Source organism: Struthio camelus, chromosome 7, assembly GCF_040807025.1.
Source record: "Struthio camelus isolate bStrCam1 chromosome 7, bStrCam1.hap1, whole genome shotgun sequence".
Classification (NCBI taxonomy): Eukaryota; Metazoa; Chordata; class Aves; order Struthioniformes; family Struthionidae; genus Struthio; species Struthio camelus.
This window is the reverse complement of record NC_090948.1, coordinates 25,186,633-25,198,676: the sequence shown is the minus strand read 5'-3', so window position 1 is coordinate 25,198,676 and position 12,044 is coordinate 25,186,633. Positions and strand designations below refer to the sequence as shown.

General features: G+C 47.4%; 1 protein-coding gene across 37 annotated transcripts in view; it reads left to right on the top strand.

The window, feature by feature from the left end:
• The window catches only part of CAMK2G (calcium/calmodulin dependent protein kinase II gamma), a 278,435-nt gene that overhangs the window by 143,742 nt on the left and 122,649 nt on the right, over positions 1-12,044 (top strand). For 19 of the 37 annotated variants that reach the window (XM_068950443.1, XM_068950449.1, XM_068950422.1 and 16 more), the window contains one exon: positions 10,484-10,578. In XM_068950443.1, the coding sequence (XP_068806544.1) occupies positions 10,484-10,578 (95 nt within the window). Of the gene's footprint in view, positions 1-8,610; positions 8,776-10,483; positions 10,579-12,044 lie in introns of those variants that run through there. The other 18 variants (XM_068950448.1, XM_068950462.1, XM_068950461.1 and 15 more) reach the window with 6 other exon arrangements.

Below are 12,044 nucleotides of genomic sequence, written 5' to 3'. Positions count from 1 at the left end.
AGCTACTGGGTGGAGACTTCACTGTGGCTCCCAAATACCCTTTTCCTGCACTTGTTGGCTCAGGCTCTGTTTGTAAACAGGCATAGGCTCTCTCTTTCAGATTGGTTTTTGGAGCTAGATTTTCTTTTGATGTTAAACAGGATGTGTGTGTTAATTAATTTATTTTATTCAGGGTAGGAAATTGCTGCCAGTCTTCTTTGAAGAGTCCTGTGAGCCATCTCTCCCCTCACATAAACATTCAGGCAATTTTGGTTAAAGTGTTTATTTTTTTTTTAATTGTGCATAAATGTTAATCTGGCTGTTTCACAAAGGAGAGGCTTTACAGGCTCCTTTAAAAATGCCAGGGTCATGTTTAGTTACTGTTTAAACTGAGATGGAGCACTGGACTAAGGAGATTCAGAGATGAAGAAATGAAAACCAATATTTTCTGTTAACAGGTGTTACTTGAGAGTTTCATGCTCGTGAAAATGTCGGTTAAATAGCCTTGGAGATCGATTGCTTCTGCATGTATTCATCTATACTTATAGCACGGACATTGTTAGTGAAAACACACCCTTCCTGCCTTAGCCCTAAGTCGAAAGGACTTCTGCCTGGGGATGAGAGGAAAGCTCAGGCTCTGTAAACCTTGACTTCCTGAGACTGCCAGCAGGGGCCAGTTTATGCCAATTAAGGCAGTGACATTTGTCACTGGATTGATACTACTTCACATCTGATAATGGCCGAGGAGGCTGTGATGATTAAAAGTTGCTTCTGCGGTGTCCCAGATTCACATTAATCTCTTTGGAGAAAAGGATTCAGAATTCTAAAGTGCTGGATGATTCTGCCTTTTTTTTATTATGATGTCACACTCGCACTCTGGTAAGGAGCGCAAGGTATTTCTTTGCAAAACCCAAAACTTTCAGACTGCAAGTTTGCCAGACATAATCAAGCTTGATGGAATGCTATTAAGTTATGTTTAAGTTGGAAGAAAGCAAAATCTTGCATTTTTTTAATTAGCTCTTTTTTATAGTGTCAGATAACTCAGTCTTGGTTTGATGTCTGATCAGGAGAGTGTTATGATTTGGAAATTGATGCAGTTCCTACCAACCAGTCTATTACATACCAGCAGAGATGTGCACAGTGTTTCACCAAACAAGTCTGGACAGATTCCTCGTTCTGAAGAGACGGCAGTGTGAGTCCAATCTTTCAATGTACTGTACGCTGGCACATTCCCAAAGGGAACCATTTGGTCTCTTTGTAAGCTCAAGTGTCTGTATACACAGACCTCAGTGTAGGTTTGGCGTCTAACACTTTTATTCTAGGACAATAATACGCAGTCATTTAAATCGAGACCTTACTGAGAACTTCATGGAAAAAAATCTGGTATCTCCCCAAGGACTGTACTGTAAATATAGTTGAGATGACAAGAGGAAGGAATTAAGAGATGGATCGAATGGCATATATGGAGCTTATCTTTAATTTGGGTTGAATCCAAACAGAGGTAGTAGCAGCCAAACATTAGGATCATTCTTTGGTGGTGAGAGGTAAATTGGAGAATTTCTCAGTGATCTTCTCTCGATTTGAAAAAGCAGCAGAAACCCACAGCAATGAGGGAGCTGCTTGTGCATGTTCCTCTCAGGACTGTGTAAGACAGCACTCAGTCATCAGGACTCTCCATTTGTCATCTTTTTCTCAGATTTGCCTTCCCATGGACAGAGACCTATTTAAAAAAGAGGACACACTCCCCCCAGGATGTGGCATTAGTCTTCAGTAAAGAGCATCATACAATATTTTAAGTTAATGGAGATCTCTGGGCTATAGGGAGAAATCTGTGTTCATCCTTTACGTAACAGCCATTGAGTCACACAATCTTGTTTAAACAAACAGTGAGAATCCTAAAATAGCCGCTGGACATTCCATCGCGATGGCCATATTCAAACGAGTGTTCGAGATGTTTCCCCACTATCGTGTACTGACACAGTAACCCTTCAGTGACAGCAGAGCCTTCTAGAGACAGTATCAAGCTACACTTGGCTCTGGAAATACAGCCCTGTTCAGTTGCTCTGCTGAGGCAAGAGAACCTGCTGCTCTGGCTACCCACCGTGGGAGACAATACACATGGACAGCAGTCTGAGGCTAGGTCCATCTGAGGGGAGGGGGGGTTAACACACCAGTCACTGTTACTGGATAGTTACTACAGGAATTTGTAGAGCATGATCTTGTTGCCATATGAATGGTGGGAAATCTTGCTCTGCCTGATTACCAGCTGACATTAGCCAGTTTAAAGAGGACAGGAATCAAAACTTGAAAATTTTTGAATGCAATATTATTAATATCGCTGTAGACACAGAACTAGAAGAAATCATTCTTGCTGCTCAGAACACTTACCCAGTTTCAGAAGTCTTCACTGGAGTTTTCCATAAAGTCCTATTCATACATTTTAGAGGACTATTTAAAAATAAATAATATTTTTATAAAAATATTTTGTAGCATAAATATTTTGTAGAACTGATCAGTTAAGAGAGCAGCCAATGGACATTGCAACTCAGCATTCAGAAACCATGTAGTGATGTCTCTCTAGCAAAGAGAGTTTCAAAAAAGAGGCCAGAAGGACTACTCTCCTGTACCTCAGTCTGTTTCTAACCTAGAACCCAGGCTTGTATTGAGTGGACTTGGATTTTCATGAGATGAGAACCATAAAATCAGGCTGCTGCTGCCTGTTTTGTATGGGATGGTGGGTGACATATTCAGCTCTTCAAGACTGTCCATATATTCTCTCTTCCACCAAGCTTTGCCTATATTGCATGTCCTTGTGCCAGGAATCCAGAGCAGACAGTGAAATCAGTCAGTAAATCTGACATTGATCCCTCAGCAAAGGTAGGATAGGCTCCTGCAATCTGAGGAATGACTGTGTGGAGTGAGTTTATGGCAGCTATATGAGCTTAACTTGTACTGAATGCTTCCCTTTCATAGTTGGGTCCTAAACTGCACTTCTGAAATCCAAAGTTTCAAGCACTTCACACTAAGAGGAAAATGCTTCTCATCAAGAGGGCTTGCAAAAGTCCTGGTAGAAGGCGTGTGTCCCTGTGAGTTGTTGAGGGAGCTGGCGAGCCAGAGCTGGGCGCCAGCAGGCACATGTGGCCTGCCGGGGGGCACCCAGGGCAGGGACCCGTCAGGGTCCAGCCACCCCTCCTCTATCTGATCTCCCACTGGGACCGAGACCCACAGTACTTGGCAGCACTGTAGGGCAGAGGTGTAGAGAGCAAGAGTGGCCATTTGGACATACCTATTGACCCTGTCTCATAGCAGGAGAGAGCACTCACTGACATTAAAATAGAACAAATTTGTGGTGATATCAGGTTATATGTTTTATGAGCCATATAATTAACATACGACACTCAGTGCCATGGGATATTATTGACTTAACTAGCTTAGTAAGAATCAAAAAGGATTAGGCATTGACATGAAACAGAATAGCATATGTACTGACACAAGCTAGGATCAAAATTACAAGGGCTACCAATCCTCATGCTTCAGGGCATACTTTGATCATCAGCGTGGGGTCAGGAAGAAAGCCACTCTCTAGCTTAGTATTGCAGAGTATGCAGGTGGGTTATAGGGATCTCTATATTGGCTTGTTTTGGTTCCTTCCCCTTCTCGTCTCCCTCTTCCTCCCATCCCCTCCAGTTCCCCCTCCCTGACATTTATCATCTGGATTAGGTCACTGCTGAAGACAAGACACTAAACTAGATGGATGGCTGAATAGTCTGTACTAATAGGGTCATTTATATGTTTGCTTCTTTCCAGAACTCTAAAATCTAATGCTTATTTCATATATAAATTTTATATTCACTTGCTTAAAAGTTCCCCTATTCCATCCTTCCTTTTATGTGTGCTACTTTTTCTGTTTATCAGCTGCACCTACAAATCTACTTAGACTTATTCAAACCATGATTTTTCAGAGATAACAACTGTACCTCGGTTTGGTGGGGGAGGGGGAACAGAACAATCAGACATATTAAAGGAACCTAATTTTTTTCTGGTAGACGCCCAACAGTTACTTAAGTCAAGCTTCTTCTGAGAGATCTTACACTATACAGCCAACATGACTAGTCGCCTATGAAAACAGTTAATTGTAGTAGTTTTCTTCTGTATACATGACAGTGCATCAGTTGTCAGTCTTGATAAAATGATGCTTGATTTAGGTAGTTTTGTTTATTTTTCTCTGTGGAACCAGAAGCAAAATGATTATTAAGAATTTTAACACTCTTCTGCGTTCTACCCACCAAAAAGTCCCTCTTTTTAAGATAATGCAGTACTTCATAAAATCTAGGAGTTTGGGTTTGTTTGTTTGTTTGTTAATTATTTGTTACTGTATTGGAGTAGGATATTGGATATCCCACACAAGAGCAGGGCAGGCCGAGTTGGATATCATGTCAGAAAACCAGAGAATGTATATTCAAAAAATTATGTTTACTCATTCCATTTGTTGCTTATTTCTTTTTTTGTTTCTTGTCTTCACCCTCCCCAACTGCTTTCTAACTCCACCCATTCTTACCCTTCCCAGGTCCTTTATTTTTGCTAACATCTTCTCTTCATAGGTAGCAGCGCTCAGCACTGCTCTGCTAGGCATGCTGATACGTGCTACCCTTCAGCCTATTTAACATGACTGGAAAGGCTCTAGCGTGCAGTTTCTCCAGCAGTTAAATGTCATACTTCCCAGTTTTTTACAGCGGGTTGAATTCCAGTTAATTTCTGTGAAGTCATTTTGTAGTCCTTCACTCTCGTCCCTTAAAGACCAACGCTTTTGTGCTGCTGCCTTCCCACAGACATTCTTCAACATGCCAAACCTGACCTTAGGCTCCATGGGTAGATGGGGCTTGATCCAAAATCCATTAACATCAGAGGAAATGCCCATTTATGTCCATGGGCCTTGCATTATATCCTTTGTATTTTACGTATTTTCTTTCTATTTTAAGTAGCGCTTCTTACTCAGCTCCAGTTACGAAAGTCAGATTAATCTCTGATAGATCCCTGACAGTTCAGTGTATTTTATAAGCCAACCTGCGCTACTTCCAAAGACGGAGACCCAAACTCTGCTGCTCTGCTAATGTGACATCTGAAGCTGGTGTACTAAAAGCAAGGCATTACTTCCAGATTTCATTCCTGCACAACTGAGGTCAGAATCTGTCTTACTATTCTTTACCTGAATCTCCCGGTACTAGTGCACGATCCTTCTCAAAACATTTTTTTATCTGCACAAATATTTTCAGGTCTTTAAACATTAGTCTGCCCAGTCACCATTCAGTACTCACCTCTGTTTGCAGTTTTATTCTCAGTACAAGTAGACTGCTATGTCAGCCAGAACATCAATATTTCTTTCTGTTGACACAATACTCTCTTATCCATATTGCCACCCCTCCTCCTGCTTCATTTTGCCTACATTCCTTTTGAAAACTCTACCCCCATAAATTTAGTCTCCCACTCAGTACTTGGTTTAATCAAGTCTGTCACTCAATTTATATCCTGCTTCTCTCTTAACACAAGTTTCTCAGTTAGCAATCTGTTCCTATAGCACTTGCTATGCATAACACATGCACATAACACAACACATGTTTAGCTATCCTTTCCACGTTTGCTTCTCTGCTTTCTCCCTTTTTTATTTCTAGACCTTGCTTTTTCTTGTAACACTTGAAGATGAGAAACTTCCTCTTCTGTCTCCCTCTTTTTATGTTCTTCGCGTATTTTTATGAGACCACAGCAATCGGGCTTTTGTAATATCATGGGGTGCTTTGTGTAGGATCTTAAACTGGTCCCCACAACAGTCCTGGGCTCTAGTTAAACAGTTTTCAACAGTTGAAAACCAAAATCTTAACTAAGGAATTCTTTAGGGCAGGAACTGCCTTTACATTGTGTGTCTGGTAAAGTGCATAGACAGTAACATGTTGAAGCTTCTTGAGAGTCCTTGGGTGTGTGGCATTAAATACTTTTTGAAACAATACAGTTTTCTAACATAAAAGGAAGACTTCCTATTTTTATTTATTCTTGGTATGTCTCTGCTTCTATATGCCACTCTTGTGCTTCTGCTTTGTTTTCATTTTTTTTTACCCTTTCTCCTCTCCTACTGTAACTGTGTCATCTATCTCTTCCTTCTCCAGACTCCAGTTAAATCCTAAAAATTAGAAATCTTCCTGCTGCCGTACGTTTCTTTCATCATGAGTAAACAAGAAATGTGCACCTTTTCTGGTGGTGAACTTCTCCCTCCCCACCTATTACCAGCGCTGTTGGGAGCCTATTTTCAGACTGGCAGAATCTCTCTCACAGTTTAATGCATAGCTTTGGGTAAACATTGCATGTTGCTGTGTCTGTTTGTGGTGGCTTGTGCCCCTTTTTATCTGCATCACCTTTCTTCAGTGTGTAGGAATACATGACAAATGCACAAAAGCTCAGATTCTCTCCTTCTGACTGCTCATATAGCACAGTGTGCTAGAATCTGGCCTTAAATGTCACCCTAAACTTTGGTGTCAAGAAACAGTGAAAAAGCATCATTGATTCCTGTTCCAGTCACCTCCGTAGGCTCAGGGGATAGGGTTGGGTATATCTTGACTGCATCAGCTAGTGCAACCCCAGCACAAATCAAACAGCTCACCTCTCCTGCACAAAGAACATATAATTTAATTTGGAGAATGGCGGTGTATTGCAGGTTGTGTATCAGCAGCATTGTCCACCAGTGCATCTGGAATCTCCCACTTGGGTTTCTGTGGTTATCAGCAGTTTCCTCCGGTAAGGAAAGAAGTGTGGGTTGCCCGACTGCTTTCCTCCTCCTCTGCAACTCATTCAACTGCTAGAGAAACTGGCGGGCAACTGAATGAGGCTGCTGGAGCAGTTTTAGCTCAGCACTACAGAGCCTGCTACCTGGCAGATCCGCTGATTGACAGCTGTTGATTGGATCATTTTTTGTTTCTCTGAATTATTCTGCTTGGTCTGTGGGTTTCCAGCTGGCAGGGTATAAGAGGCTGAATGCTGTTGTTTCATAATCAGCTCTTGGAAGTTTTGTTTTGTGGTAACATTACTGTTAAATTGTCCTACTTTGCTATCTACTTTCTGGTTGTATTTCTACCGGCTGCATTGCTTAGGTGTACACTTTGCAGCACCAGGCTGGCTGTATTTAACCTGGAGACAGAGGGGACCATATGCTGACGGCTGTTGCCCACGCTTTTCACAGGGTTTAATAACATGATGATTTCCCAGTCCAGTCACGGAGCAGTAATGCGTGGTACTTAAACTGATCTGAAAATGAAAAGTACTGTATAATACCGTTCCTGGCTTAGGGTACGCTCATCTGTCTCTGTATGTTCATAACGCAGCTTTCTCTCCCAGCTGCGCAGGAGAGGCCGGAGCGGTCCTTCCCTCTCTGGCTGGATCAGACTGCCCTATATAAATCTGCATATTAAGCAGATCTGGCAGTTGTTCAGACACAGACAGGCTCACTTAAACGAGAGGTGAAAACAAACTCGCTTATAAAGGCACTGCCGACAGCACTCAAACGGTGCTAGAGACAGAACAGTATCTGTTGTTTTGTGCAGGTGAAGACCGAGAAGGCTCTGTTCGTCTCGCACGCCCGAGTCCCGCCCGCACGAAGCGTGCACGCCTTCTCTCGCAGCCCTTGCAAGACGTTTCGCCTGCTGACGAGGCCGGGGCCGAGGCCGAGGCCGGGGCCGAGCACAGCGCGGCCAGCGGCTCCTCACCCCGCTCGGGCCGCTGCCTGCCCCGGCCGGCGCCCAGCGCCGAGGTGCGGCGGGGGAGAGCGGCGGGCGTCGCCTCTCCCCCTCGCCAGGGGGGATGCAGGGCTCCCGGTCCCCTGCGCTCGGCGGTGGCGTCAGAGCGCAGTGACCGCGGGGCCCGGGGAGCGCGTCTGCTGCCCTCCGCTGCCCCCGCTCCCTGCGGGCGGCAGGTCCCCGCGCCGCGGCCCGGAGCTGCCGCCGCTTACGTGCGCCCGGGGGAGGGCTGTCGGGCAGCGCCGATCCTCCCCTCCCCTCCCGCTGCATGCAGGAAGTTTATCCGGCCGCAGCTCTCCCCGCCCTGGGCGCTGCGGTCCCAGCCCGGCTGCCGGTGCGAAGCGAAGGGGGCGCCGTCAGAGCCTTTCCGCCGGGCTCTCCCCGCGGGGCAATTAACAGAAACAGCCCTCGGGCTGCCGGCCGGGAGGGCAGGCGCCGCCGGGCGCAGTCGCCCGCGGAGCGGAGGGGAAGGGCGGGCGAGCCCGCCGCAGTCTGCCCGCCCTCCGCGCACGGCGGCGCGGCCCGACCGCAGCCCCCGCGGGCAGCCGGGCCCGACCGGGCCGGGCCGGCCGCTCCCCGGCTGCTCCTCGACTGCAGCCGCCGCCGCGGGCGCCCCCGGCAGCGCCCCCGGCGGCCACACCCCGCGGCGGGCCGGGGCCGGGGCCGGGGCCGGCGGAGGGGCGGAGGGAGGGGGCCGGCGCGGGGTGTCTCCTAGCCAGTTCTCGCGGTGCTGGCCAGGCTCAGCCTCCTTCCCCTCCCCGGCGAGCGGTGACTGTGCACGGCGGAGCGGGAGCGCCGAGCCGGGCGCGGGGGGAGCCCGCGCCGCCCGCCGCGCCAGCAGGGAGGCCGCCGCGCAGCGCGCCCGCCCCGTCCCAGCCCAGCCCAGCCCGGCCCGGCCCGGCCGGCCGCGCTGCCCCATGCCCCAGCGGCGCTGAGCCTCCCGCAGCCCGAACATGGCCACCACGGCAACGTGCACCCGCTTCACCGACGAGTACCAGCTTTACGAGGAGCTTGGCAAGTACGGAGCGCCGCGCCGCCGGGGCTGCCCGCCGGAGAGCAGAGCGGAGCGGAGGGGAGGGGAGGAGGATTAGCCGCCCGCTGTAACCCCGCTCCCTCCCGCCCCGCAGCGGCATCGCTGCTGGACGGGGACGTGTTCCTGCAGCCTGGGTTGCCCCTGCCGCTGGACGGGGTGTCTCCGCAGCCTGCCCGGGGCCGTGCGCTCCTCTTGCAGCCTGGGACTTCCTCTCTTCTCCCCTTCCTCATCCCCAGGACTGGGCTGCCGTGTTCTCCTCCCCGACCGTCTCCCCGCTGCGCGTTGCCGTTCCCTTCCACTCTTCCTGCCCTGGGACACGGCACCGTTACTGCCACTGCGCGATGCTTCAGTCCCCGTTTCCTTGTCCCTGTGAGCGGACCAGGTGCTGCTGCACCGCGCTGCTCCCTCTGCGCTTGTCTGCGTTGCCAGAACTGCTGCACCCTGGCAGGCTTTGCAGGGCACCCGCCGGGACAGGAAAGCAGCAGAGCGCCAGGCTGGTGGGGGCATGCTTTCTTGGGTGCTGCCGCTCGCTCCCTTCCTCCGTCCCCGCGCCAGCTGCGGGCTCTGCTGCGGCACCTATGTCCCCATCCCTCCTCACACTGCTGCAGCTGTGTGTCACTGAGCCCTGGCCCCAGGGATGGGTTATTGCTTCATATGGAGAGACGGAGGAAGGGGAGCAAAGAGTGGGACTCTGCCGGATCAGGGGTTCCAGCTATTTTCAGCTCTCCATGGGGACTAGCTGTCTTGTGTGGGGCCGTTGTGTAGCTTCTGTTCCTGTTTGTTTTAGTTTCAGTATGCACATCTGTCTGTGGGCCTGGGGGCACGCTCCTGTGCTGAAGGACTTGGACTTTTCTGTCAACTTTCTCTTATTTATCCTTTTCCCCTTTCCAAATCTTTCCTGTAAAGCCAGTTGTTGTTCTCTCCCTGCCCTGTTCTTAAGGAAGGGACTGCTTTCAAGCTCTCATCTGTGCAGTCCTGTAGGTTTTGGGTCCCTGTCTTTTCACCGTGGTCTCTGTTGTATTATCTCTTTTTTTCCTCACAGAAATCCTTCCCTCTCTCTCAGACCTCTTCTCCAAGTGGCTCTTTGGAATAGTTGTAATAATATCAATAGTTCCAGCTTGAGAAAATGTACAAAGCCTCGTAGCTTCCTACTCACTTCATTCATAGGTACATGCTTATCCCCCTTTTGCAGGTGGGTAGACAGATGTAAGAGAAGTAGTAATTTCTGCAAAGTGTTGCAGTGATTTTGTGACCAGCTGTCATGTGAACGTGGGAGAAATGAGTCCTAGTTGTCTGATGTAACTGCTGGGGTGCTGTCTTCGGGAGATGGACTCACCGACTGGTGTTTACGGCGTTGTTCTGGGCTGCTCGTCTTTCATTCATCAGTCCTTTCATGTTACCTTTCTGTGCCCATATGGTCTCTTTTTCCCCGGACAGCGTGCTGTGCTTACTCCTCTGTCTGCTAGGGGGCTTGAGGGGGCTTCGGATGGACGCTTGAGCACAGTACAGCCTAGGTTTTATTTGCCGATCAGACTGAATGTACAGGATGTTCATCTGATTCTCGTGTGCTGTTTCCCTCCTCTGTTTGTCTTCTATACTGTCCTTAATCTAGTCTGCTCGGGGGATAGAAATTGTTGCTAGTATGTTTTTATTTTCAGTTTCACAGCTCCTACCCTCCTCCTTTTTCTTCCAGGGGAGCCTTCTCTGTGGTCCGCAGATGTGTAAAGAAAAGTTCATCGCAGGAATATGCTGCAAAAATCATCAACACCAAAAAGCTGTCAGCCAGAGGTTAGTGTCCAGTTCTGCTCTTCTTTCTTTTATTGAGAAAAGATACTTCACTGGAACTGAAGTTGTAATAACTTTAAGGGATTTGGAGTTGGTTATCTCAGTCATTATTTATATATTACGAAATAATCAACCTGGGAGTCAAATAGGAGGTTGAAAGGAGGCAGCATAGGATGTTGGAAAAACCTCTGTATCTGGAAATGGATGCTTTCTGAAGCGATGTTGTCTTTTTTCTTTTTGAGATCTTTCCTCTGAGAGCTGAGCTAGAAGTAGGTTATAGAGGATTTTTCTAGAGACGTGCATACCAATCGCTCACATAATCGTTGCAGACTGATTTTGCTGAATGGCTTTTCTACTTGGGAGATCTGTTTTATCAGGAGAAACGTGGTCTTGAAGGATAGATGCTATAGGCCTTGCTCCTTCCAGGTTGTAGTTAAATGTGGTGTGTTCAAAAGCTAACAAGCTTATCTTTAAAGGCAAAAGGAGGTTGGATGGAGAAATCTTGTAAACTTTACTTCTCAACAAATTAGAACTAATATTTATTGCTTGCCTCAGCTTTCAAAGTTTCCAAAAACCTGAACCCAGGCACAAGGTTTAAGAAAAAAGAGAGGCAGTCTGAACTCTGTCCTTAAACTGTTGGTCTTTTGATTTCCAGGGACATGTGTATGCATAGTGTAGTGTATCTTCTATTATGTAGGGAGTATGTACGAGGTTTGAAGTTACTTAGGGGATGGAGGGGAGAATGAAATAATTGGAAATGCAGTAAAAGATGTTGAAAGCAGAGAGTGCAACAGGTTGAGATCCTAGATGGTAATGTTTTGAGAAGAGGTGAATAAGGAAAGACCCAAGTCCTTAGAGGCCCTTCAGTTTTGACAAAATGTATGCGTTAGGCACTTGGTTGTTTTTCTAGTTGAATAGATGGCTTAAACAGTAAGGGGGCTGACTGAGAAGTGAAACATAGGCAGACGGGGGAGGCAAATGATTTTGATAAAAGATTTAGAAGTGAAGAATATTCTATCTGATCCCTTTAAAATAATTTTAAAAAGTAGGATATACTGTATCCCTTGTGCCAGAATATGAAATATGATGATAACAGCAGAAGATGGCTTGAAGAGCGGCAGTGAATTTCCATTTACTGTAGTTTACGTGGAGAAGTAGTAACAGTAGAGAGCGTGCCAGTGATGTGAAGAATGATTTTCAGAATTCGGGAGGCTAAGTGTATGTTATAATCTGTTATTGTTGTTGTTATTTGGTTGTTTTTGTTTGGCTTTTTTAGTATCTAGCCTGAGTAAAGCACGAAGTCACGTTGGGGACCGAGCTGTGGTGCCTTGGATGGGTTAGGAGAAGGAGGCGGCTGCAGAGCCTGTGTGAATTGGCATCCCCTCTGTGGTCAGGTGACAGTGCCCACTGAAGTAGGTGGGATACTCAATCTCTTCAGTTCCAAATTAGTTCAACTCGATAGGGTAGAG